General features: G+C 52.2%; 1 protein-coding gene across 2 annotated transcripts in view; it reads left to right on the top strand.

Annotated features, from left to right (window-relative positions):
* The window catches only part of IL16 (interleukin 16), a 115,769-nt gene extending 92,755 nt beyond the window's left edge, over positions 1-23,014 (top strand). Inside the window, exons 10-19 of one of the 2 annotated variants that reach the window (XM_082852560.1) lie at positions 941-1,073; positions 5,047-5,134; positions 5,851-6,311; positions 9,797-9,947; positions 12,517-13,615; positions 15,165-15,333; positions 17,425-17,526; positions 19,831-20,089; positions 20,323-20,445; positions 22,820-23,014. In XM_082852560.1, the coding sequence (XP_082708686.1) occupies positions 941-1,073; positions 5,047-5,134; positions 5,851-6,311; positions 9,797-9,947; positions 12,517-13,615; positions 15,165-15,333; positions 17,425-17,526; positions 19,831-20,089; positions 20,323-20,445; positions 22,820-23,013 (2,779 nt within the window). In that variant the 3' untranslated portion in view covers position 23,014. Of the gene's footprint in view, positions 1-940; positions 1,074-5,046; positions 5,135-5,850; positions 6,312-9,796; positions 9,948-12,516; positions 13,616-15,164; positions 15,334-17,424; positions 17,527-19,830; positions 20,090-20,319; positions 20,446-22,819 lie in introns of both variants that reach the window. The other variant, XM_082852559.1, reaches the window with a different exon arrangement.
* Positions 23,015-23,312: the final 298 nt, after the last annotated feature.

The following is a 23,312-nucleotide window of genomic DNA, read 5'->3' as shown; positions in this document are numbered from 1 at the left end:
CAGGAGGAAGTGTGAAACCAGCCACAGGAGACCTGAGTTCCAATCCTGGCCCTGCTGATAACCAGCTAGGGCAGAGGAGGGCAAATGGGGGCCCACCATCTGTCGTTTTTGTTAAATAAAGTTTTATTGAAACAAAGCCATGCTCCTTCACTTACATATTGTCTAAGGCTGCTATTTTTAGGCTGTGACATCAGAGTTGCAGCGTTGCCACAGAGACGGCACGGCCTGCAAAGCCTAAAATATTTACTATCTGGCACTTTCCAGAAAAAGTCTTTTAATCCCTAAGTGACGTCTTCTTGAGGAGATAATGTCACCCTCTCTGCCTCATTTTCCCCACGTATGAAGCAAGAGGATTGGATTGTACAAAATCCTCTGTGTATCGATGCAACCTTATTTTTTCTACCTCATTTTTTCCCCCATTTCCCGCCTTACAAGAATGAACTCCATTGCCTTCCCTCTTTATTTCTTTTTGCAAGAACCTTGGCTTCCCCCCCATCCAGTTATTTCTTCTTTACCTTTTAGCACGTCCCATCTGCTCTTCCTGTTAACCATTCTGCATATGGGAACATTGAAGCCCCAAGAGAGATGTGAGCAGTTCGATTGTGGTTAATTGGTTAATCCATTACATTGGTTAAACGGTGCCCGCCATCTTGATCGAGCTTAAGTTAAATGGAAAGGGCAGAAAAAAGTTACAAACTTCCGTGAATGTTGCCCCACACTCGGTATGCATTGTCTCCCACTTTGTGGTCATGCATGAAGGGCGCGTGCGATATGTCGCTTTGGTCGGCCCTGTACTGAGTTTCAGTCGGGAGGCGAAGGAGGTCTCCTTATTGCTGTGAATTTGAGGTCTCATCACACAGCCCAGGCAGGACTGGGACCTCGGGGAAGCACACGTCCTGCTGATGAGTTTGCTGACGGCTTCCTGTTGATGCCTCTGCAGATGTGGCGATGAACTTGTGGAAATCAACGACTCCCCCGTGCACTGCATGACGCTCAACGAAGTCTACGCCATCCTGAGTCACTGTAACCCGGGTCCAGTCCCCATCATGGTTAGCCGACATCCGGACCCACAGGTGACACCCTGCTGGGCATCCTCTTCTTCCCAGACCCACTCTCTCAGGACTCAAATGAACCAAGTGTCTGTCGTAACAAGCGTCTGCAGAGAGGTCCTCTGACAAACTCCTAGACGCAGAGGCGATTGGTGTTAGCTCAGGGAAGCTCTTGCAGCTGGGTTACAAGCTCTAGGGCAGGAAAATATAGACCCAGGGTTCCTGCCAGTAGATAGAAGAGACTCACTCACTCATGCATGCATCCAGTGGGTCCTCACTATGTGATTGTCTGGACCCAGGCGCTGAGCACACAGGAAGAAGTGGGCTCGTAGCACGCACGCCTGCCCTCCAGAAGCTTACGTTCTGGCTAGAGAGACTGAGAGAGAAATCATTGGGATATAGAGTGGTAAGTACTATGAGAATACAGGGATACAGAAGGGAAGGTGAGAGAAAGCAAGAAATATCAGAAGTTAGTTTTCTCCAGGCCAAGAATTTGTGGAAGGTCATTCCAGGCAGTGGGAACACAAAGTTAGGCTGCAGAGTCATGAAGGGACCTGTCGTGGAAGGAGAGGGGGGTAGGTTCTCGGGCCTGGGATGTAGGGACTGGAGGAGAGCATTGAGAATGGAGTTTGGCGAGGCACTGGGGTTACGTGGCAAAGGGCTTTCCACAGGATGCTAAGGTGTTTGCATTTTATTCCGTGAGTAGTGAGGAGCTAGGGGAGGTCTCTAGCTCTATATGTAACGTGTTCAGGGTTTTTTTTTTTTTACCCTTTGATTGCACGGCAGAGGACAGGATGGAGTAGGTGGAACTCGGAGTTTTTCAGAGGAAGGAAACGGATGGTGAGGGCCTGAACTAAACAGCAGATGTGGGAAGAGAACAGAGAAGAAGGGGCAACAAGAGGCAACCTGGGAAGAATCAACGAGATCTGTTGGCTGATTAGCTCTGGGGCAAGAGACGGGGGAGCCTAGGAGGACTGGAGTATTTTTAGATTAGAAGACCGAGCGATGGCAACACCACCACCGGAGTAGAGAATCAGAGAAGGGAGGTGGGCTTGGAAGGGAAGAGAAAGATCTCAGTGTGGGATACAGAGAGATGGAGGTGCCTGGGGGAGGTTTAGTTAGAGATGCAGATAGGCAATTAGATTTAGGACTGACAGTGACTGGTAAGTGAGATCCAGGTGGAAGGAAGACTTGAGAAGTGCAGCCATGGGCGTGGGTGAGATGACTTTGGGGACCCTGGTGATAACCACCATCACTATTGATTTCATCCTTAGTGTGTACCAGCTGGGTTTGCCAAAGACTTGACATATACAATTGCATTTAGTGGCTATACATCCCTCTGAAGTCGGTATGATTTTCCCCTCCAATTCCTAGATGAGGAAACTGAGGCTTAGAAAGGCAAAGGAACTTGCCCAGTGGTGGAGCTACGAAGTGGAGAAATGACGATTTAGATCCACCATAGCCTGTGTTCGTAACTAGTGGGCTCCCAAACCCCCAGCAGAGAGAGGACAGAGAACGGAATGATGGGGAAGAGCCACACGTGCCTGTGGGGTGGGATTCAAACCCAGCCCTGCTCAGTTATTAAGCACGGACAGTAAGCACACTGGAGGAAAGCGAACCTCTCACTTACGGTAAACAAGTAACTCGTCTAAACCTCTGGGCAGTAGAAGAGAAGAGAAAGGAAAGGGGTCTCGATTCGGTGATCCGTGCCTCTTGCTGCCCTGGAGGACCATGGCGAGAGGGCAGCGGAGGAGGACGCAGGGTAGGGGGGCGAGGCTGTGGCCCCTGCACTTGAGGGGCTTGCATTCTGGCTGGAGGGGGGAGGCATCCACACAGAGAGTCCACGGGAGGTGAGGACCCTGGGCGTGAGGGGGTCAGGGGCCCAGCTGCTCAGCTGAGGGAGCCAGGTCGTGAAGGGCAGGCAGAGCTTGGAGCAGCAGAAGGGCTAAGGCACTGCAGGCAGGGGACACACACAGGCAGCAGGATGCCTCGCTTATGCCCAGCTTTGCTATTTACTTCGAGTGACCTTGGACATCCATCTAACCTCTTAGAGGCTCTGGTTCCTCAACTCTGAAATGGGGGTGTGGTCTTCACCTTACAGGACTTCTGTTGAGGGTAAATCTCTTCTACTGACAGTCTACCATTCGGCAGGAATTGTGCCCAGCACTTTTAATGATTTATTTAGTATTATTTTTTTTGCGGGGGGGGGGTAAAATTATCTAACATGAAGATTACCATCTTAGCCATTTTTTTTTTTTTTTTTTGGCCGCAGCACGCGGCCTGTGGGGTCTCCATTCCCCAACCAGAGATTGAACTCGCGCCCCCTGCAGGTGAAGCGCGGAGTTTTAACCACTGGACTGCCAGGGAAGTCCCCCATCTTAGCCATTTTGAAGCGTGGAGTTCAAAATGAAGCGTGGCACGAAGGGCATTCACAGTGTTTTGCAGCCATGACCACCAGCCACCTCCAAGGACTCTCCGTCTTGCCAAACCGACACTCTCTGCCCCTTAAACAACTCTCATGCCCCCACCTCCCCGCCCCTGGAGGTGACCATGTTACTTTCTGTCTCCATGATCTTACTGCTCTGCGTACTTCATACAAGTGACGTCATACGGTATTCGTCCTTTCGTGACTGGCATATTTCACGTAGCATAATGTCCTTTAGGCTCATCCGTGTTGTGGCATGTGTCACCATTCCCTTCCTTTTCAAGGCTGAATAAGATTCCGTTGTATGTGTAGACCATATTTTGTATATCCATTCATTTGTTGATGGACACTTGGGTTGCTTCCACCTTTTGGCTATTGTGAATAATGCTGCTATGAACATAGGTGTACAAATCTCTGAGTCCCTGCTTTCCATCCTTTCTGGGTATATACCCAGAAGTAGAATTGCTGGATCATACGGTAATTCTATTTTTAATTTTTTTGAGGAACTGCCATCCCGTTTTCCATCGTGGCTGCACCATTTTACACTCTCACCAGCCGTGTAAAAGTGTTTCAATTTCTCTGTATCCTAGTCAACACTTTTCATTTTCTATTTTTCTGATAGTAGCCATCCTCATGGGTGTGAAGGGACATCTCATGGTGGTTTGGATTTGCATTACCTTAATGATTAGTGATGTTGAGCATCTTTCACGTGCTTGTTGGCCATTTGTGTATCTTCTTTGGAAAATGGCTGCTCGAATCCTTTGCCCGTGTTTTACTTGGATAGTTTGTTTTTGTTTTTGAGTTGCAGGAGTATGATTTGCAAATGTCTTCTCCCATTTCCTGCGTTGCCTTTTCACTCTATTGATTGTGCCCTTTGTTGATTGATACACAGAATATTTTCATTTTGACGTTGTCCAGTTTGTCTATTTTTTTCTTTTGTTGCCTGTGCTTTTGGTGTCAAACAACGTATTTCTTAAAACCCTCTGTTCTTACTGTGAAGTAGGTTCTATTGTCATCATTTTACAGAAAAAAAAATTGAGGTTTAGAAGGTTAAGTACCCTGTGCAAGTGTGTGCAGTTAGAAAATGGGGGCGCTGGGACTTGAACACAAGTCTGTTTGGCTCCAGGACTCAGACTTTTAACTATTACTCTAAGGTGATTAATTACCTGTGACAATAAGATGATTAGGGTGATGGTTATGACGTCTTTGTTGTTGGTAACGATGACGATGATGGTGTCCTGACAGCCTTAAGAATGGAATAGCTCCCAGAGGTAAACTCTGAAATGGTAACTTTGCCTAGTTTTGCAGCAAGTAGTGGGGAGAAGGTTGGAGAGTTGAGAGGGGCCGTCTTGGCAACCCTATTACTGACAGAGTTCGGACTTTACCTAGAAGATACTAGGGAACCATTGATGCCCAGGTGTTTTTGGAAATGGAATTTGTTGGCTCTTTGTAGAGTGGGTGTGAAGGAAAGAAACTAGGATCCAGGGACTCAGCTTGGGAGCCGGTACAGGACTCAGATCCTGATGCAAGAGTTTCCACTGTTTGCTTGAGGAGGTGATGGATGTTTTCTAGGTCTCTGAACAGCAACTCAAAGAAGCTGTGGCCCAGGCTGTGGAGAATGTCAAGTTTGGAAAGGAGAGGCACCAGTGGAGTCTGGAAGGTAAGGAAACAGTGAACTTGCATGTGCAGTATCTTCGTCTTCTTAGAAAGCTTTGAGTTTAGCCATTAACTCACCCTCTCCAATGGATCTCCATCTTACAGATGAGGACATGGAGTGTGGGGGCCTGGGTTCCCCCGGAAGCCGACTCTGACATGGGGTTTGGCCTGCAGGATGTTTATTCAGAAGCATCCTGGGCTCCACACCTGTGGAAGGGAGGGGAGTCACAGGGCTGGGCAGAGGGACGAGCTGAGCTGAGATGACGCCAGACAGCTTCCGCCCACCCCTGGAGCTCAAATGGCCCATCGGAGTTGTCCTGTTGGCGGAAGTGGCTGGGCCTTTCTAGCCCCGTCTCCATCAGGCTTTGGAGACAGCTGCCCCTCGGGCGAGGTAGCTCTCTGTAGCCAAGGCGGTCCCTGGAGGGGCTGACAGCCACAGGCCATCTGCTCTCAGCACTCGGCACAGCTAGGACATCAAGCCCTTCCTTGAAGGGCCATGGAGGGGGTGCATCTCAGTCTCCATCACGTGGAGACTCAGAGCGTTTGAATGATTTTCCCAACCTAAAGTCACTGGTGCTGGGCACCGGACCCAAGACTGCCGAGCTCCAAACCAAAGTGACCTCGGAGGAGAATCGGACAGCCTGGGCAGGCGGCGTGCCCCCCGTGGCTCACCTTGGGAGCAAGGCCAGGGGTGGAGGTTCCCTTGTGCTTCCAATGCAGGTGTCAAAAGGCTGGAGAGCAGCTGGCACGGGCGGCCGACCTTGGAGAAGGACCGGGAGAAGAACTCGGCTCCCCCGCATCGCAGGGCTCCGAAGGTCATGATCCGCTCCAGCAGTGACAGCAGCTACATGTCGGGGTCCCCTGGGGGCAGTCCCAGCAGTGGCGGAGAGCAGCCGCCCTCCGACTTGGAAGTCAGCACGCGCAGCCCCAGCCTGCCCCTGGGGCCGGAGCCAGGGGTGCCTCCTGGGGCATCATCCGGGCCGCCCCAGGAGAGCCCGGGCGGCCACCCGCCACTGAGACTGAAGAAATCCTTCGAGATTTTGGTGAGAAAGCCTACGTCCTCCAAGCCCAAGCCTCCACCCAGAAAATACTTTAAAAGTGACAGTGACCCTCAGAAGAGTCTAGAAGAGAGAGGGGGCTCCCTGTGCCCTCCTGGACACACCTTGCCCACCTGCGGCCAGGTAAGAGTATGTCCGATGGGTTGAGCGTTCTCCCGCGCCAAGCAGGGTTGGGCATTCGCAGAGTGTTAGCCATGGGCAGAGGAGGATTCTCCTCCATCAGAGAGGAGAGGCTGGGCTCAAGCTTAGGGCCGACTGCGGAAAGAGAGGTTTGAAGCCCGGCAGGTCTCAACTGAAGCCCCAGTCTTGTTGATTGGCTTCTGTGTTCCCATCCATTACACCCTGGAATTCAGGGTTGTTTTCACAGCTCTCTAAGCCTCAGTTTCCTTATCTGTTAATTGGGGCCAAGTTTAGAGGCTCCCTGCACGGGCTAGCATGAGGATTAAATGGAACCGACCAAGCGGATGCCTAACAGACTGTCAGGCATAACGGCGTTCATTGCTACATTGGCTCTTGCATCGCACCCCTAAAGACCTCATGTCCTCCCATCCCACTCCCCTCCGGGAAGGCAGGCTGACGGCCAGGCAGCTTCTACATCTGGGGCCGTTTTTATGCCCAGGCACTGTGCTTCGTCTCAGTTAAAGCCTGACAGCCACCTGGGGATGAGGGTGCCCTTCATGCAAAGAGGAAACTGAGGGACTTGCTCAGGGTCACATTGCCAGTGGGTCACTTCATCACTAGGCTATGCTGTCTTTCACGTCTTCCCCGACAGCTGCCTTCTCTGGGCAGGTGGAACTGGGAATCCCCTCTAACTATCTGTAAAGGAGGGTTGGTAAATTTCAGCAGGAATAAGAAACCCCAGAGAGGAAGCTATTGGTAGGAGGGGTGAGAGTGAAGAAGGGAGAGGAAACCAGGTTACTGAAGAGGAAGCACGGTTTTGCAGGCCGGCAGGATGTGGCTGGTTAGCAATTCACGATGGAGTTGCCGACGTGGATCTGTTCCCCTGCTCCTCCTTTCTAAGCAAACATTTCATTTTCCTTCGAGCCTGAGACCTATAAGTCCAGGAGGGCAAATTAGGAACAGAGAGTCTGAGAAGCCAGGCTTTTTACTTTGTCCCTGGAGACGCAGAAAAGGAGCGGATTTGCCAGAGCAGGTCTGCCCCAGTGATGCCCTTGGGCCACCTGGCCGGGTTGGACCAGATATGGGGCAGGGGAGTCTCCCCAAGTGAGGCTGCTGGAGGAGGAATCAGCGTTTCTGCTTCAAACCTCCTCCTTCTTCTGCAGAAGAGGGAGATCTGCTGCAAGCAAAAGTCCCTTGTCTTTGCCACGCTGTGATGCCTCTTCCGCATCTGTCGCTCCTGCCTGCACCCTCCCACCTTCTGCTGTGTCCCACGTGGCCCACAGAGCCTTCTACGGCCTTTTACAAAAGCACAACCGACACCACATTATTTTCCTGGGCGTTGGGTGTACAGAGAAAGGATTATAGCACAGCAAAAACAGGGGGCTGTTTGCTGTGCGTCATTCTTAAAAATCTCCACCGCCATGCCTGGGGATTTCTCACTGGGTGTTTCTCTCCTTGGCCCCAGTGTATAACATCTCTCCATCCTTCTCTCCCTCCCTCCCCCTCCTCCTTGTCTGTTTTCTGTCTCTGTCTCTCTCTCTGTCCCCCCACCTTCCCCTCCACCAGTCTTTTCTCTCCAGGGTCCCAAGACCCTTCTCAAGTTTTTATTACAACCCCCAAATCTTTTTCATCTACTGTAACTCAAGGGGACTTAACTTTCACTACCAAGATCACCTTCAGCGTATTCCCTTCAACAGAAGACCAATCCTCTCCTTTCTAGAAAATCAGCTTGAACGATCACTTGTGGTTAAAAATCACTTTCTCCCCTAAGTCCACATCTCTGTCTTCTTTCCTTCTTTCCCTTCTCTCTCCCTCTTTCACCAAGCACTGTGCCAGGAAACACTATTTAGAATAAATTCAAGTAAAATCAAATTTATTTCAGGAGCTAATTAAAAAAAAAACAACTTCCATATAGAGGGTGCAACATCGGGTGTGCTGATGAAAAGACAACACACATCTGTGTCTGTTCCAAGATGCAAAGTTGCTTTGACGACTGTGGTTGGTACCCAGAGCATCGGCCTATGAAAGTGTCAACCAATCATGGATATAGACAAGTGTCACCTCATCTTTCAGAGTTCCAACCGGGTGAAATTAAATTTCAGCCACATATCATCTTTTCCTGCTGATGAGTGTCTTAGATACTTAGATTTTAAGCTTCTAAGTCCACGGCCAAGCCTTGCTTTTACGAAGGACTAGTTCAAGAAACGCAACGATTCCTTTGAGTTCGTTAGTCTCTCAGTGTTTCCAAAATAACCCCCCTAGACTCAGTTCTACACTAGGGACCTTGGGCTGGGACAATGCTTTGGGAACATATTTCTAACTTCTGTAGAATTTTCATTCCTAAAGAATGTTTATTGACAAAGTAGGTATTAAATCTCAGGCCACAGACATTTTCGATGTCTTTTTTAGTCCCAAATGGTGCGTTTGTTCCTCCTTCCTTCCTTCTTTTTGGGAGGAAGGCTGCAGCCTTGTAATAGCCAGCCCGTCCTTCCACCTGACCCTGGAATGAGCAGAACACAGATGCCATCCACGGCAGCATGGCAGAGTATTTCCCTTGCAGAAAAGTTTAGGCAGCATCGTTTTGATGATGTCTGCCTTTTTTTTTTTTCTTTCTGAGTTGGTACTTTACTTATTCCTTCTACTGTGTATGTCTATGTCTCTGGAATACTCTCCCTCAGCTTCTCTGCCTAGAAAATTCTTACCCTTTGCTCAAGAACCAGACAAAAAGCACTTCCCTTGGGAAGCCCTCAGCACCTCTCTGGGACAGAACTGCTGCTGGCTGCTTCCTCGGTCCTGACAGCATCTCTTTCATGCTGTATGAATACCCAAACTCTAGTCGAGCATCGGATGGTTACTTGGTGCTTTCATCCCTAGGCTGGTTTGTGAAGGCTCAGTGGGGAAAACGATGCGGCCCTAGAATGGTAATATCACTCTGGGGGCTGCAAAGGGAAGTGATGGCACGGGTCCTGAGTATCTGTCATCCCTTGCAGCACGCTTTCTAAATAACCGAATAATGAATCACAGTGTAGAAAGCGACAGCCACGTTTTCCTCCAAGTGTTCTAACCTTAACTTGGTGAAGACTAGAGGGTAGTTCTTTGCCTGGTTCTCTTCCCTCCTGGGACGGGGGGTAGTTTTGCAGAATGCAGTGGTAAGTGAAGCAGTGACAGTCCCCCGTCCCCACTCCCAAGCCTCTTTTCCCTGTCACAGAGAGCCCAGGATCTCCACATATGTCAATAGGATGAGCCCTTGTTCTGGACACCGGCTCGTGGGAAGCAGAGGGATGCTCTGGGCCTCCAGGAGGTGCTGGCTCCCTGGGTCAGCCAGGCAGGTACCACAGTGGAGGAAAGGCCCTTGACTGACAGGGCCGCTGCACTTCTCATTAAAGCATCTGAACGTCACCTCTCCAGTCCCAATCAAAGTGCGCCTTGCCTTCTCACAGCTGGAGGCTACCGTTTTGACACGGTCTTGCTTCCTGTTTACACCACAGGAAGCCAGCGAAGTACTGCCGCCGCTGCCTGTGCAGGAAGGCGCAGCAGGGAGAAGCCCTCACGCCACTGCCTGCAGCCCAGGACCTGCAGTCGGCCTGCAGACGACGTCCTCCTCAGAGGGCCAGCCGGGGAGGAGAGGAGGCAGCCCAGGTAGGTTTTCAATTAGATCTGCCAGGAGGAAGGAACTTCCGGATCAAGGTCCGGTGCTCAGGGAAGGACGTGAGTCTGCCCAGGGCATTGGACGGTTCTGCACGACTCGACAGCTGGACTTGGGCCGATGAACGGTCAGGAGTCCCCCGAGGCGGTGGGACTGCAGGACCGTGCGGTGGCTGTCCAGGGTGGGAACCTCCTGGCTGGATCTGTGATGCTGTGATGGGGGCGGGGGATGCAGGGGGAAGTCGGGCCAATCCAGACAGTCAGCTGGAGAAAGGGGCCCTCGGGAAAAGGTCCAGGACACGCCCACCCAACCACAGTGAGCAGCTGCTCCCTCTAGGGTGACAGCGTTCTAGTAAGCTGCGTTCAGCATTTCCAAGTCTGGGAGCGCGGGGTCAGAGAGGGAGGAATCAACAGCATGTTGCTGGCGGTCACCGCCTCCTGCGGGGGGAGGGGGGGCGTGGATGGAAGCGGTGTGCCCACATGGTGCCCCTGGCAGTGCTGGGACATGAGCTGAACATGCAGAGCTTTGTTAGAAAGAGCATCGGACCTGGGGTCAGGGAGACCAGGGTAGGAAACCCGGCTCTGTCCTTCACGAATGTGACTCTGGGCAGCTTTCTTTACTTTTCTGAGCGTCAATTCACTCATCAGCAAGTGGGAAATCACACAGCAGCCCAACATGTGATTCAGTTCAGCCAGCGTGTACTGAGCGCTGGCTTCGTGAGGCCCTGTGCTGGCTTCTTAGGAAGGACGGAGGGGAAGAGATAGAGATAGAGGTAGAGACAGAGACCGAGACAGGGGGGGAGAGAGAGAGAGAGAAGATTTGAGAATGAAGGAGAAAGAGAATGAGAGAAAGAAGAAAGACCAGTTCCTGCCATCAAGGAGCTCCCAGCAGTGGCAAGGTAATAACTATGTCGGTTACAAACCTACATATTTATTACTCGACCTGTTTGAGAAACACTACGTGAAAAGCACACGGAAGGCTCTCAGAGGTTAAGGGACATTATGAATGGAAATAGCTGGCACGTCTCACCCAGAGCAGCGGCCCTACCACTGGAGGCTCCTCTCCCCGTCCCTCCCCTGAGTCCCCCCAGTTGAGGAACTTGCCAGGGAATACCTTGGTGTTCTACTGGCAAGAGCTCCTCGCCCCAGTTTGCAGAGGGCTCTCCTGTAGAACGTCTGACTACTGAGTCTTAAGACAGGCCCTGCGGCAGAGCGATATGTAAATGCAGAAGCAGGCTGAGGGGGCTGGGCTCACGTGGTACAGCCCCCGGCGTCAGTACTGACCACCCTGGCCTTTGGGATGTTGCAGAAGGTCTCCTGGGCATCTTCAAGGCTTAGTGCTCTCCATGGTTTGCATACCTTGAGGGCTGGCGTTGAGACCAGCGGCAGGAGGAGTCAGCCCTCCTTAAACTGGGTTGCATTCTGATACCAGCATCCCCCAGAGCATGGGACCAGAGCAGCATACTCCTAACCAGGGAGAGATCAGACCTGGGGTGACCCGAGGGCCACGCATCTACTTGGCTTCTTGGCTGTGCAGGACTTGGGGGCCGGCCTCCCTCTGTTCCTGGGAAAGAGTCCAGGCAGACTCCCCTCTTCTGGCTTGTTCAAGACTGGCTTCCAAGAAAGGCCACCGGTGGTGAGGGGCTGAACTTGACTAGGCGTGCCTGAGAGAGCAGGTTGGAATGACCTGTGGGGCCGCTCCAACACCAATGCCCAGGCTGCATCCCCGGTGTATTACATCAGCACCCAGGGCTGGACGTCAGCATTCTTAGGTCCTCCAGACTCCAATGTGCCAGCCAAGTTTGGGAATCGTCACAGAGCTTCCTTCTACCTGGAATCCTCTCATCAGCTCTTTAGGTAGGGGGAATGCTCCCTTGCCGAGCAAGCTGGGTAATTCTTTGAGTAGGGAGAGCAGCAAACTCACATGACTTCAGGCACCAGATGGATGCTTTAATGTGGGAAATGCCGACCTGGTGAGGGTGAGGGCTGTAACTGCGCAGAGCTGGGGTGTGCCCCGTCGGAAGGCGTGCACGCCCACTTTTGCTTTTTAATGACACGGTGGTCCAAACCAAATACGGCTGCCAATTTGTGACCCTTGGCTTAAAAGTTTAAAAGGTAAGAGGACTGCTTTGACCTTTAAAGTTCTAATGAGTTATCTAAGAGGCTAGTTAGTACAGTGGAAAGAATACGAAAGTGGGGAATCAGGAGACAGGGGTTCTCACCCTGGCTCTGCCAGTAGATGACCCCTTACCCTCACGAATGTTGGGTTCCTCAATCATACAATGTCAGAGGTCAGACTAGGTATTCTATGCGAACCCTTGTAGCTCTAAGATGCTGGGATGCTGTGGAGTGACTCACAGCTCTGGTCCTCTGGTTCTGTGTCCCTGCCTGTTCACCCTTAGCCAGGTAATGGCACGTTGGGTAGCAGCTCACCCGACAAGGGATCCACCACTTCTGCTTGTCGTCTCCTCTAGCATCCTTGCTATTCATCGTTGAAACTAGAACTTAGGAAGAAAACCCACGATCAGGTGTAACGCACAGCTTTGGCCTTTCTGCTCCCCAGTGACGCCAACGTCTCCAATAAAACACCCACTGCTTAAGCGGCAGGCTCGGATGGACTATACCCTCGATATCACCGCCGAAGACCCTTGGGTTAGAATTTCTGACTGCATCAAAAATCTCTTTAGCCCCGTCATGAGTGAGAATCATAGCCACGCGCCACTGCAGCCCGTCGTCACGCTGGGTGAGGAAGATGGGATTCAGGGCCACCCAGATGGGACTGTGCCCAAACTGGACACCACCAGTGGCGGTCCCACAGTTTACAAGTCGGCAGACGGCAGCACGGTGAAGAAGGGTCCTCCGGTGGCCCCCAAGCCCACCTGGTTTCGCCAAAGCTTGAAGGATTTGAGGAATCGTGCCCCAAGGCAGCCCCCAGAGGCAGCCTCCGCCAGCCAGCCGACACCCACCTCCAGGGAGCGCCCAGGGCCACCCCTACGGGCCTCCTCTTCCATCAAGCAAAGGATCAGCTCCTTTGAAACCTTTGGCTCTTCTCACCGGCCTGACAAAGGAGCCCAGAGACTAAGCCTCCAGCCCTCCAGCTCCTCCAGGGCGGAAGCAAAACCTCCTGGGGAGCAAGAGGGAGGACGGGCTTCTCGGGCTCCTGGTGTCTCAGGGCGAGGGGCTCCCCCCGCCGTGGAGCAGCAGTGGCCAGAGCCAGAACAGCTGCCCCGGGCCTCCCTCGCGGCCCTGGAGGCCAGCGACCCCGGTGTGCCGGAGTCCCCTCCCCCCGGACAGCAGCCCGGTCAGAAAACCCTCTCCTCGGACCCCGACCCTCTCTCAAGGCTGCTGGCGACGCAGATGGAGGGATCTCGAGGCCCAGGGGTCAAGATACCAAGCCAGCGGGCACGGAGCTTCCCCCTGAGCAGGACCCAGTCCTGTGAGATGAAACCACTGGATGAAAAGACCAGTAAACTCTACTCCATCAGCAGCCAGGTGTCATCGGCTGTCATGAAGTCCCTGCTGTGCCTTCCGTCTTCCGTCGCCTGTGGCCAGACCTCCTGCAGCCCCAAGGAAGGGGCGTCGTCCCCCATGGCGTCCAGTGAAGATCCTGCTGCAATTAGCTCTGCTGAATCTCCTGCCTCAGACACGGGCTTCTCGCTCAAGTGAGTGTCTCTGCCCAGTGTTGAACTTTCTTGCCTTTCTTCCTCTTATAATCCTCTATGTCTTGTAAAACATCACCCAGGTTTGCTAAAGGATTGTTCCACCTGTTCTTTGACACACGCGTGCGCGCGCGCGCGTGTGTGTGTGTGTCACACCTCTGCCTTCTGTATTAAGGAGTTTTCACAACACCCGGCCTTGGGAGGGGTGGGAGGTGGGGGACAGAACTGGCCCCCTGCTGAATTACACGTGCATATTGGAACTAGTGCACCTTGGACATATCCGGCCATTGCTCAGGAAGACCCGAACGAGGCCAGGAGATGATCCCTTGGGGGTTCTTGCCACCTCCCTCTCTCCAAAGAAATCCACCTGTACTCTGCACAGGGTTCAGCCTCCTGGCCTGGGAGTTTGGACACCTGAGCCCCAGTCCCATCTCCCACACTGACGCCCTGACCGTGAGCTGGTTCCTTCCACACTCCCCCTCGGTTTCCTCTTCAGTTGAAATCAGGAGCTGGGCAAGACCTGCTCCACAGAACCGGGGGCGCGGGGGGCTCCCAGCAGTGCCCCAGAGCTCCTGCTGCAGGGCTGGGGTTTAGTCTTCCCTCTTGAATCAGAACAACCGTGCATTGATCAGTATTACGTATTGTTCTTATATTGCTGAGAAATGTTTGAGACTCACTGACGCAGATGTTCTATCAGGTGCCACCTACTGTGAGGGAACAGGAGAGATCCTCCAAAACAGCGTCCCCAACCATTTTGGCACCAGGGACCAGTTCTGTGCAGAAAATTTTTCCACGGACCCGGGGGGAGGGGGAGGTTCAGGCTGTAATGGGAGCAATAGGGAGCGAGGGGGGCGGCAGATGGAGCTTCGCTCGCTCGCTCGCCGCTCACCTCCTGCTGTGCGGCCCGGGGGTTGGCGACCCCTGCACCAAGACACCCCCGGATCAGGGGCTGAAGAGCCAGACCAGCTCAAGCACTAGAGTTGGTCAGTGGTAGAATCGTAGCCTTTACTATTTAGGCTTCCCAGGAGCTTGCTTTTTCTGGCTGAGAGCCTGTTCTTCTGGAACTGCAAGGCTCACCATGAGCAATTACTGCTGTGAGACGCCCTCCACCTTGTGTAGTGATTAGGTGCTAAGGTAGGATAGGCAGGTGCTGACAACATCTGTGAAGGAGGCCAAGGTGAGTGTGTGTGTGAAAGGACATCCGTCTTGGTGGCCATCTAGGTGCAGATTTGTCCAAAGAATAGTTATACTCTGGGGTGAGGTGCTGAGGTTCTGAACACAGACTCTGGAGTCAGACACACCATGATCTGTGATTTCGAATCCCAGATCTCGGCCTTCCGTAACCACGTGACCATAGACAAGTTATTCCCCCTCCCTAAGCCCCAATTTCCTCATCTCTATAGTGGAGGGATGCTGGTATCTATTTGTGAATTTGCTGCACCAACTAATAGAACGAACATTAGCACCGTCTTGGAAGAGAGTAATTATGCTGAGGATGTTAGCTCTTATTAATATCATGATTCATGCTGTGTGCGGGTCCTCCCTACGAAAGCCTTTCAGAGCTGAGAGAATACACAGAGGGTCTCGGTGAGCCCACGGAAGCTGACGGCTCCGACCACGGCACTTCTCAGTCTGGTCAATCAGTGATCTCCCTGCTGAGCTCCGAGGAATTAAAGAAGCTCATAGAGGAAGTGAAGGTTCTGGATGAAGCAACGTTAAAGGTAGGTTTCTTTTATAAGCACTTGCAGAGATGAAGGCCTTGCTGTGAGCAGTGTGGTCACCTCAGGTGGGCCGGAGGGGAAGCAGCGCGCGCTGCCTGGGCTCCTTGAGGTCGAGAAGGGAGTTCCCAGGGGCTGACACCAGACTCGGGTTGTATCCTGCCCGGGGCAGAGGGGCGGTGTATCACTGGACCACAGTAAGACCTTCCGGTGTAGGGAGCTTTGTAGCTCATGAAGTGCTTTCAGTCATAGACTTATTGTATCTTTTTGACCCTTTAAAAAATGAGGAAGGCGAGGTTCAAGGTCACAGAGCCTAGGTTTTCTATCTCCACGTTCCGTGCTCTTTCCACGTCCCACGGGCTGCCTGCCCAGTGTGCGTCTCCAGGGAGATGCTGCGTGGGAGTGAGCCATCCATTGCAAGTTCTGATCTCTTGCCTGAAGACTTGCCCTGCACACCGAGAGGTGACTGATCCCAGGGCTCGTAAGGGTTCCCACACTTCAGTCAAGTCATTCTGAAAGTCCCACTTCCCCTAGGCCTTCTGAGCACGACCCAAAGGTGCATGGAGAGGAAGTGGTCAGGCAGAGCTGAGGCCCATTCAGCTCAGATGAGCACGGGCTCGTGGGCCTTGCATCCGCCTGGGCTGCCCTAGTCCATGCAGGCTTTTTGTGCTGGAATCATCTAGACTGGGATGAGAGGATAAGGAGGGACCATAGCTGGTGCTCCCTAGATCCAGGGTAGGGGTGAGTCTGACAAGATGCCCTGGGCCAGGATTCATCCTCTGGGGCTCTCACTCATCACCTGGGCACTGGGACCATCATCCCCAGGGCCTAATTCAAATGAAATAACAGAGGCAAAATTGTTGCGTAAAATACAAAGAGCGGTCCTGCCTGGTGTTCCTGGGACAGTATTTGCTTTCCCATTTGACAAAGGGCTCTTATAGGGCAAGTAAGCTGACACTTGGGTCAAAGTTGGGAGATGTGGGCCAGTGCTGGCGTAGAGGCGGGACAGTGAGGTCCATTCATCCCTTCATCCTTCCTGGGTCTTGGGGACTCCAGATCAAATGATCATAGAGCCAGCTGCGCAGCAGATGCTCTGTTGGTGCCAGAGCAAGTGAATGCTTTGACATAAGGTTATTCCCTCGCGCTAAGGCACAAACTGGTGGCCCGAGAGCCTGCAGGTCTATTTTATGTGGTCTGCGTGGTGCTTTTTAAAAAAGTATTGTATTCTAAATATTATCAAACCTGAATCAAAACCTGGATTTCTGGCTGCTCTCTTTTTATAAAAGGAACGAACAATCTTGTAGCACTGGGTCTGCATTCCTATGTAGCCGTGGGTCCTCTTAAGCAGATGTGCTCTCAGGTCTCTGCAGTTCCTGTCGCTCACATCTGCCCATTTTGCTCTTTGAAGTCATCTGCCTGGGTCCTGTATGCATTTGAGTTTGAGACCCCTCCACCATCGAGACCGGAATGGGGGTCTCTGACTTTAGACACTGCAGAGCGATTGTTCTGGCTCCAGCTGAGCCCAGGCGCAGGCTGGGAAGTACTGTGTGTGCGTGTGTGCGTGTGTGTGTGTGTGTGTGCGCGCGTGCATGCGTGCATGTGTTCTAGGGCAAGGAGTCAGCTGGGCTCCTAAATGCAGCTGCTGTGCCACATGGAGCAGCAGGTGTAAAGACAGAGCAGCCAACTTCTGCAAAACAGCCCTGCTCCCAGCTGTGCTGACCCAGAGTCCTACAGGCTGACCTCATCTTGTCCCACGCCAAGGTGCCAGAGCTGTGTTATCTCACACGCTGGGATTTCCAACTGACTTAGTAGCACCCAGCCCTGTCTCCGTACAAATGTGGATGTGGATTGCGTGAATAGGAGAGGAAAAGAACTCTATTGGTTGCCTTATGCACATTTTTTTTTTTCTTCTGAGCTTCCCATGACTCCAGGAATTATAGTCTTCTCTTTACAAATGATGAAATGGGTCTGACGTACCTGGGAGCGTGGCCAAGCTGGGGTTTGAGAACGAATCAGCCTGATGTTGGAACACTTGTTAAACTGTTCACGCTGTTGCAATAAAATGTTTTTTAATATATATGTTTCCTTCTGCAGCAATTAGACAACATCCATGTTACCATCTTGCACAAGGAGGAAGGGGCTGGCCTTGGGTTCACCTTGGCAGGAGGTGCGGATCTAGAAAACAAGGTGATCACGGTGAGTGGCCCAGCCATGGGGGCGCGTCAGAGCCAGAGGTGACGGCCCTGGGAGGGGGAGCACTTACTAGGAGAGATCAGAGGAATGCATGACCCCAGGCCACTGGGTGTGAGGTTAGGGCAGGAGCTTATGATCCTTTTCAAGAAGGTTTACAGCCAGGATTGAAGACCTGGCTGTGATATGTAGCACAGCACACCTAGATGGAAAGAGGCGTCACCTGGACAGAAAGAGCCCTTGGGAAGGCAGGTCCTGTACAGGAGGCTGTTTTCCTGGGTTTGCCCACTGGGAGATTGGGGATGTTAACATGCACGATTGCGAAGCAGATCTGATGGTTGGTTGAGGGCAATGGGGCCCAGCTGGAAAGATCAGGAACTGCACAGCGCAACCCAGGGTGCGCATGAGGCTTCAGATCTCACAGTCGAGCCCCCTGTTCTCTCAGGACCAACTAGAGCCCGGGGTAAGACTGGGGAAGGCATCGATCCTGGATCATCTGCGTCTTCCCCTGTGGACCCTGTTTTCTTGGTCCACACAGTCTGATCAGCATTGGCTGCTGCCCTCTGCCCACTATGTAGGCTACCTGCACCTGACCCAGGTGGTTTCTGGTCATCCCATCTTCATGGACCCAGCTGTGACATGGCTGCTTCATCTCTCCAAAGCTGAGTGCACTGGCGTCACCCCCATGGCTGTGTTGCCTCAGCATATCCTTCATGTGGACTCATCTGAACTCCCTTGCTCAGCTGAAAACAAACCCTCCAGCTCACAGGGGCAGCCAGCGTTAAACACACCACACCCCCTGGCAGTGGCAACTTGGTCCATTCCTATTGGGCACTTCGGAGTCAGTTGTGGGCGAGCAGCAGCTTCCTCCTTTGTAAGCAAGCTCTCTACCGCATAAAAGCACGTAAAACCCATGAGGACCTGTTTCTGACACTAAGCACGTAGCAGAGCATCATAAAGACATTCCTGATGGTGCAGTTTGCTTTCTATTTGAAGAGAAGAAAAGAGAGCTTGCCTGTGGGACGAGTACTTTGGATCTGTGGGTCTTTCCTTGAGCCGGGACTTCTCTGCATCCCGTTTGCTCGCCATCCCTGAGACACTGCCTCAAAAACCAGGAGCGATACACACCAGCTGATCATATGCACCAGACTTCCCCTTTCTCCTTCCGTGTTTGAGCGCTTCCCTTCCTTTCCTGATTCATTAAAAGAGAACTCACATTGAGCACCGTCCATGACCAAGAGCAAGCTGGGCTCTCACTGGCATGTTCAGGTCGTCTTCCCCATACCTCAGGATGGGGGGTTGGGGGCATGTATGCTTCATTTATAGAGGACAGACTGAGATGCAGAGCAGAGATTCTGCTTCCTTACTTAAGATTCTGCTTCCCTACAAAAACCAAGGGATTTTGACCACATCTGACCCCATAACAGACTTTTTCTAACACTGAAACAGGTTAGAGAAACAAAGAACCTTGTTCAGATGATAACAGCAAAACAACACGCAGCAGAGTTTAGTGATTGCCCGTCCATGCTGTCATTCAGTCCTCTTCATTAAGCACGTGAGAATTTACATCATTAGAAAGGCTGAGGCAAAGACATGAGATTTTTTAATCCCACATATTTTTCAGAAAGGGAATGGGGGTGGGCGATGGTCCCTTTTAACTGGAGTTAAAGGATCAGAATTTCTAGGGTAGGAGTTTTAAAAATGTCTAGACTTCCTAGGATAGGAATTCTGCATTCTGCAGAAGATGGGGCCTGAGAATTTCTCTATGGAAAAAAGGATGCTTTGCTGAAACTTTGGGGGATCACTGTATTATATGGCCTGTTCTTAGAGAATTATCATGCCAAATAGCACTGTAGAGTCTCTAGGATTTTTTTTTTAAAACTGTAGGCATTTTCAGAGCTTATGTTTTATCCAATGTTCTTAATTTTCTTAGACTTCAGAAACTTTTCTTACACAATACCTATTAATATGGCACAGAATCAGTGCTTGAATTAAAGTACTCTGGGAAATGCTGATGTAGAGCACATAAGGCAAAAGATTTTAACTGAATGTTAACGAATTGTAGTGATATAGTCTCGGACATTGTGTTGGGAAGGATTCTGAGGGCCAATCTGGCCATTTTTGCTAATGACCTCTGGTCTGGGTGGAGGAGGGAATGCTGGCTAGCAGTCCTAATCTAGGACACATTTCGTCTTATTTTTTTGGCCCAGGGATCTGCTGGGTTTGACTAACTGGTTCAGATCCTCCTGCAGCAAGAATCTAGATCCGATATGGTGATTCCCGGCTCCTGACTTCCTTTGGTTTGCTCAGGTTCACAGGGTGTTCCCCAACGGGTTGGCCTCCCAGGAAGGGACTATTCAGAAGGGCAATGAGGTTCTCTCCATCAACGGCAAGTCTCTCAAAGGGGCCACACACAATGATGCTCTGGCCATCCTTCGCCAAGCTCGGGACCCCAGGCAAGCCGTGATTGTCACAAGGAAGCCAACTGTGGAGACCACGCCAGACCTCAACTCTTCCACAGATTCTGCAACCTCAGCCCCTGTGGCCGGTGACGCTTCCATAGATTCCTGTAAGTTCTCCCCACATGGTGGAAGCCCCATGGGCCACATCACCTTTGGACAGGTGAGGCCCATGCCGGCAGGACTGCGCAGTCATTTGTGGCCCCCAGAACACGTGGCCTGGCTTGTATGCCGCCCGGCACACATGCCTGGGTTTATCCGTACACATGCACAAATTTGCCGGGAGCGTTAGCCGGGCACACTTGAGAGCATCCCTAACAGTCCCCCTGTGTTTTCTCAGCAGCAGAGGCCACCGTCTGCACAGTGACCCTGGAGAAGACCTCTGCAGGCCTGGGCTTCAGTCTGGAAGGAGGGAAGGGCTCCCTGCAAGGGGACAAGCCTCTGACTGTTAACAGGATCTTCAAAGGTGCGGAGTGCGTATGCCTCTCAGCCTTCGCTCCAGTTGCCCCCCAGAGGCTTCTGAGCACCTTCTAGGCCATGTCGGTTTCCCACAACCCCAGGCCCTTTTGGGAGGCAGGCAAGCCTGTTAAGGACTCCACTTTGCTTTTTCTCCCTGTTCTCCTTGGCTCAGACATCCCTTTAATCTCCCTGTTTTACTGGGTCCTTGTACGTGACCCAGCCCTGGGCCTGGTTCAGCTTGGCAGGGCCGGGGCTAGGGTGAGGCAAGTGAGGCACTGCCCTGGGTGCAAAATTGAAGGCAGCACCGTAATATTCAGTAATCAGGATACATACTGTTTCAGTGCAATATTTTTAAAACTCGAAATTAATTCAAAAAGTCCACAATGAACAAAATATCAAGTTGTGAAACAAAGACAGAGTCCGACTTTCCAGGGGCACAACTCAGCCTTACTCACCTCACCCTAACCCTGGACCTGTCTGCTCCTACCTTTATTCAGAATTTTGAGATTTTGTTCATCATGGACTGGGGAGCAAGCCAGCCTCTAGTGGGGGGTCACTTGGGTTTTCCTGTGAAAATCATGAATGGCCTGCAGCTGTCACAGGCAATCACCCTGATTCTTCACTGCCTCTCATGCTGGACCCCCCTGAGTCACAGAGCAGGGAGCTGTGGACAGGGGGTCACGTGGCCTGCGCTCTGGTCTAGCTCTGCTTCTGACTTCCTGAGCGACTGCTGCCTTCTGCACCTGAGGCTGCTTACCTATAAGAAGAGGTGTGGGTGTGTGTCTGAGGGCTCTTAGTACTGGGACCAGAGGCCCTCCCAGCTCTGCTCCCCGGACCCCAGGCGCCCCCACTGCAGACTGGTTTTGTTAGCGGGAAATCCGTTACAGCTGCTGAAACCCAGGGGGCGGACCAAGGCTCACGTGGAGCTTCCCCAGAAATCCACGTTGACTCCAGTTCTGCGAAAGATTTTTTTTTTTTTTTTTTTGCGGTACGTGGGCCTCTCACTGTTGTGGCCTCTCCCGTTGCGGAGCACAGGCTCCGACGCACAGGCTCAGCGGCCATGGCTCACAGTCCCAGCCGCTCCGCGGCATGTGGGATCTTCCCGGACCGGGACACGAACCCGTGTCCCCTGCATCGGCAGGCGGACTCCCAACCACTGCGCCACCAGGGAAGTCCTGCGAAAGATTTTTTTAACTTTGAAGGTCAACTTGGAATGAGCGTAGGGCTCAAAGTCGAGAGACCTGGATTCCAGTGTTAGTTCTGCCCCTAATGGCAGCATGACCCTGGGCAAGTCCCTTCATCATCTTGGCCCCATTTGCTTACATGGGGATGTAAGGGACCAAGGGAGGTGGCGTCTACAGCTGCACCCCTCAGCAGCTTTGGAGCTTGTGGGAGCTACTTGAGTCCTTGGTTTCCTCCCACATGGAAAGGGAATACTAACAGAGCATACATACCTCATAGGACTATCGCCATAAATGCCAAGTGTTAACACAGTGCCTGTTATATATAATTGCCCAATATATTTTAGCTAATTTTATTTTTTTTTGAGAAATGTCTGCTTAGATACTTGGCCCATTTTATTTATTTATTTATTTATTTCTTGGGCGCACCGCACAGCATGCGGGATGTTAGTTCCCCCACCAGGGATCAAACCCACGCCCCGCCCCCCGCCATGGAAGTGCGGAGTCCTAACCACTGGACCGCCAGGGAAGTCCCTAGCTATTTTTTTATTAGGATCATCATTACTATTATCTTTTACTCTTATTAAATATTTGCAGATATCATTGTGTCAAACAGATGGGAAATTTTCTTTCAACACCAGCAGTAAAAGGGCACTCTTTCCCTACGTGACTCTGAAGGAGTGGGAGCCGTATGTGATTATGTCGTCTTTACGTGGACCCAGGGGTCTTCTCCAGGCCATTCGGAGCCAAAAGCACTGTGAAGATTGTTTCGTGAACATCCCACCAGCTCCATTCCCACACCACCCAATGCCCGGCCACCTCATTAGGAGTAGAGAGAACACATGTGCGGGGGAGGGGTGTTGGGTATTGGGATGGTATCCAAGGAGGCTTAGAGGAGGACCCGGTTCCCCGGGGAGGTCTCCCCAGCCAGGCTCTGGCTTGCAGCTGCTCGAAATCTCCCTTCTCTGGGGACAGCGTGGGCCTCACCTCTCCCAAGGGCCACGGAGAGCTGGAGCCTGGTGTGCCAGCCTTGAAGTCACCGTTTTATGAGATGTCTCATTTCAGAACGACCACCGAGTTCCGGAGGGATGGGCGCCAGTTGCCTTCTGAGCTGTCCCGGCTCCTCAGAGACCAAGGGTAGGAAGTAACTGCTTGTTCCACGGTCACCTGTGGGACTCATTCTCTTCTCTCTCATCCCAGGGGCAGCCTCAGCACAAAGTGAGACGGTGCAGCCAGGAGATGAAATCTTACAGTTGGCCGGCACTGCCGTGCAGGGCCTCACACGGTTTGAAGCCTGGAACATCATCAAGGCGCTGCCTGATGGACCTGTCACTATCGTCCTCAGGAGGAAGAGCCTCCAGTCCAAGGGGACCACAGCTGCTGGAGACCCCTAGGCCCAGCGCCAGAGCTGACACCAGAGCCAACTGCGTGCAGCTCTCCACAACCGCTAATTCTCAGGGTCACTGCTCACCCCACCCCGATGGGGGAAAGCACAGGCGTGCTTCCTGGTGGCTGCTTGCCCACGTCCGGACGGACCTTCTGGAACGTCACCCAACAAGCGGGCTGTCCCAGAAAGTTAGGGCAGAGTCACACTGGGGTGGCTGATACAAACTACAGACTACGTCTAGAGAGAGCTTACTGATAATATTGTGGTGCTGTAAATAAAATGGATATATGACAACTGGATATGAAA

The sequence above is a fragment of the Leucopleurus acutus genome (assembly GCF_964270905.1).
Source record: "Leucopleurus acutus genome assembly, chromosome: 1".
Taxonomy (NCBI): domain Eukaryota; kingdom Metazoa; phylum Chordata; class Mammalia; order Artiodactyla; family Delphinidae; genus Leucopleurus; species Leucopleurus acutus.
The sequence above is the reverse complement of the archived record's forward strand: the minus strand, read 5'-3'. Positions and strand labels throughout refer to the sequence as shown.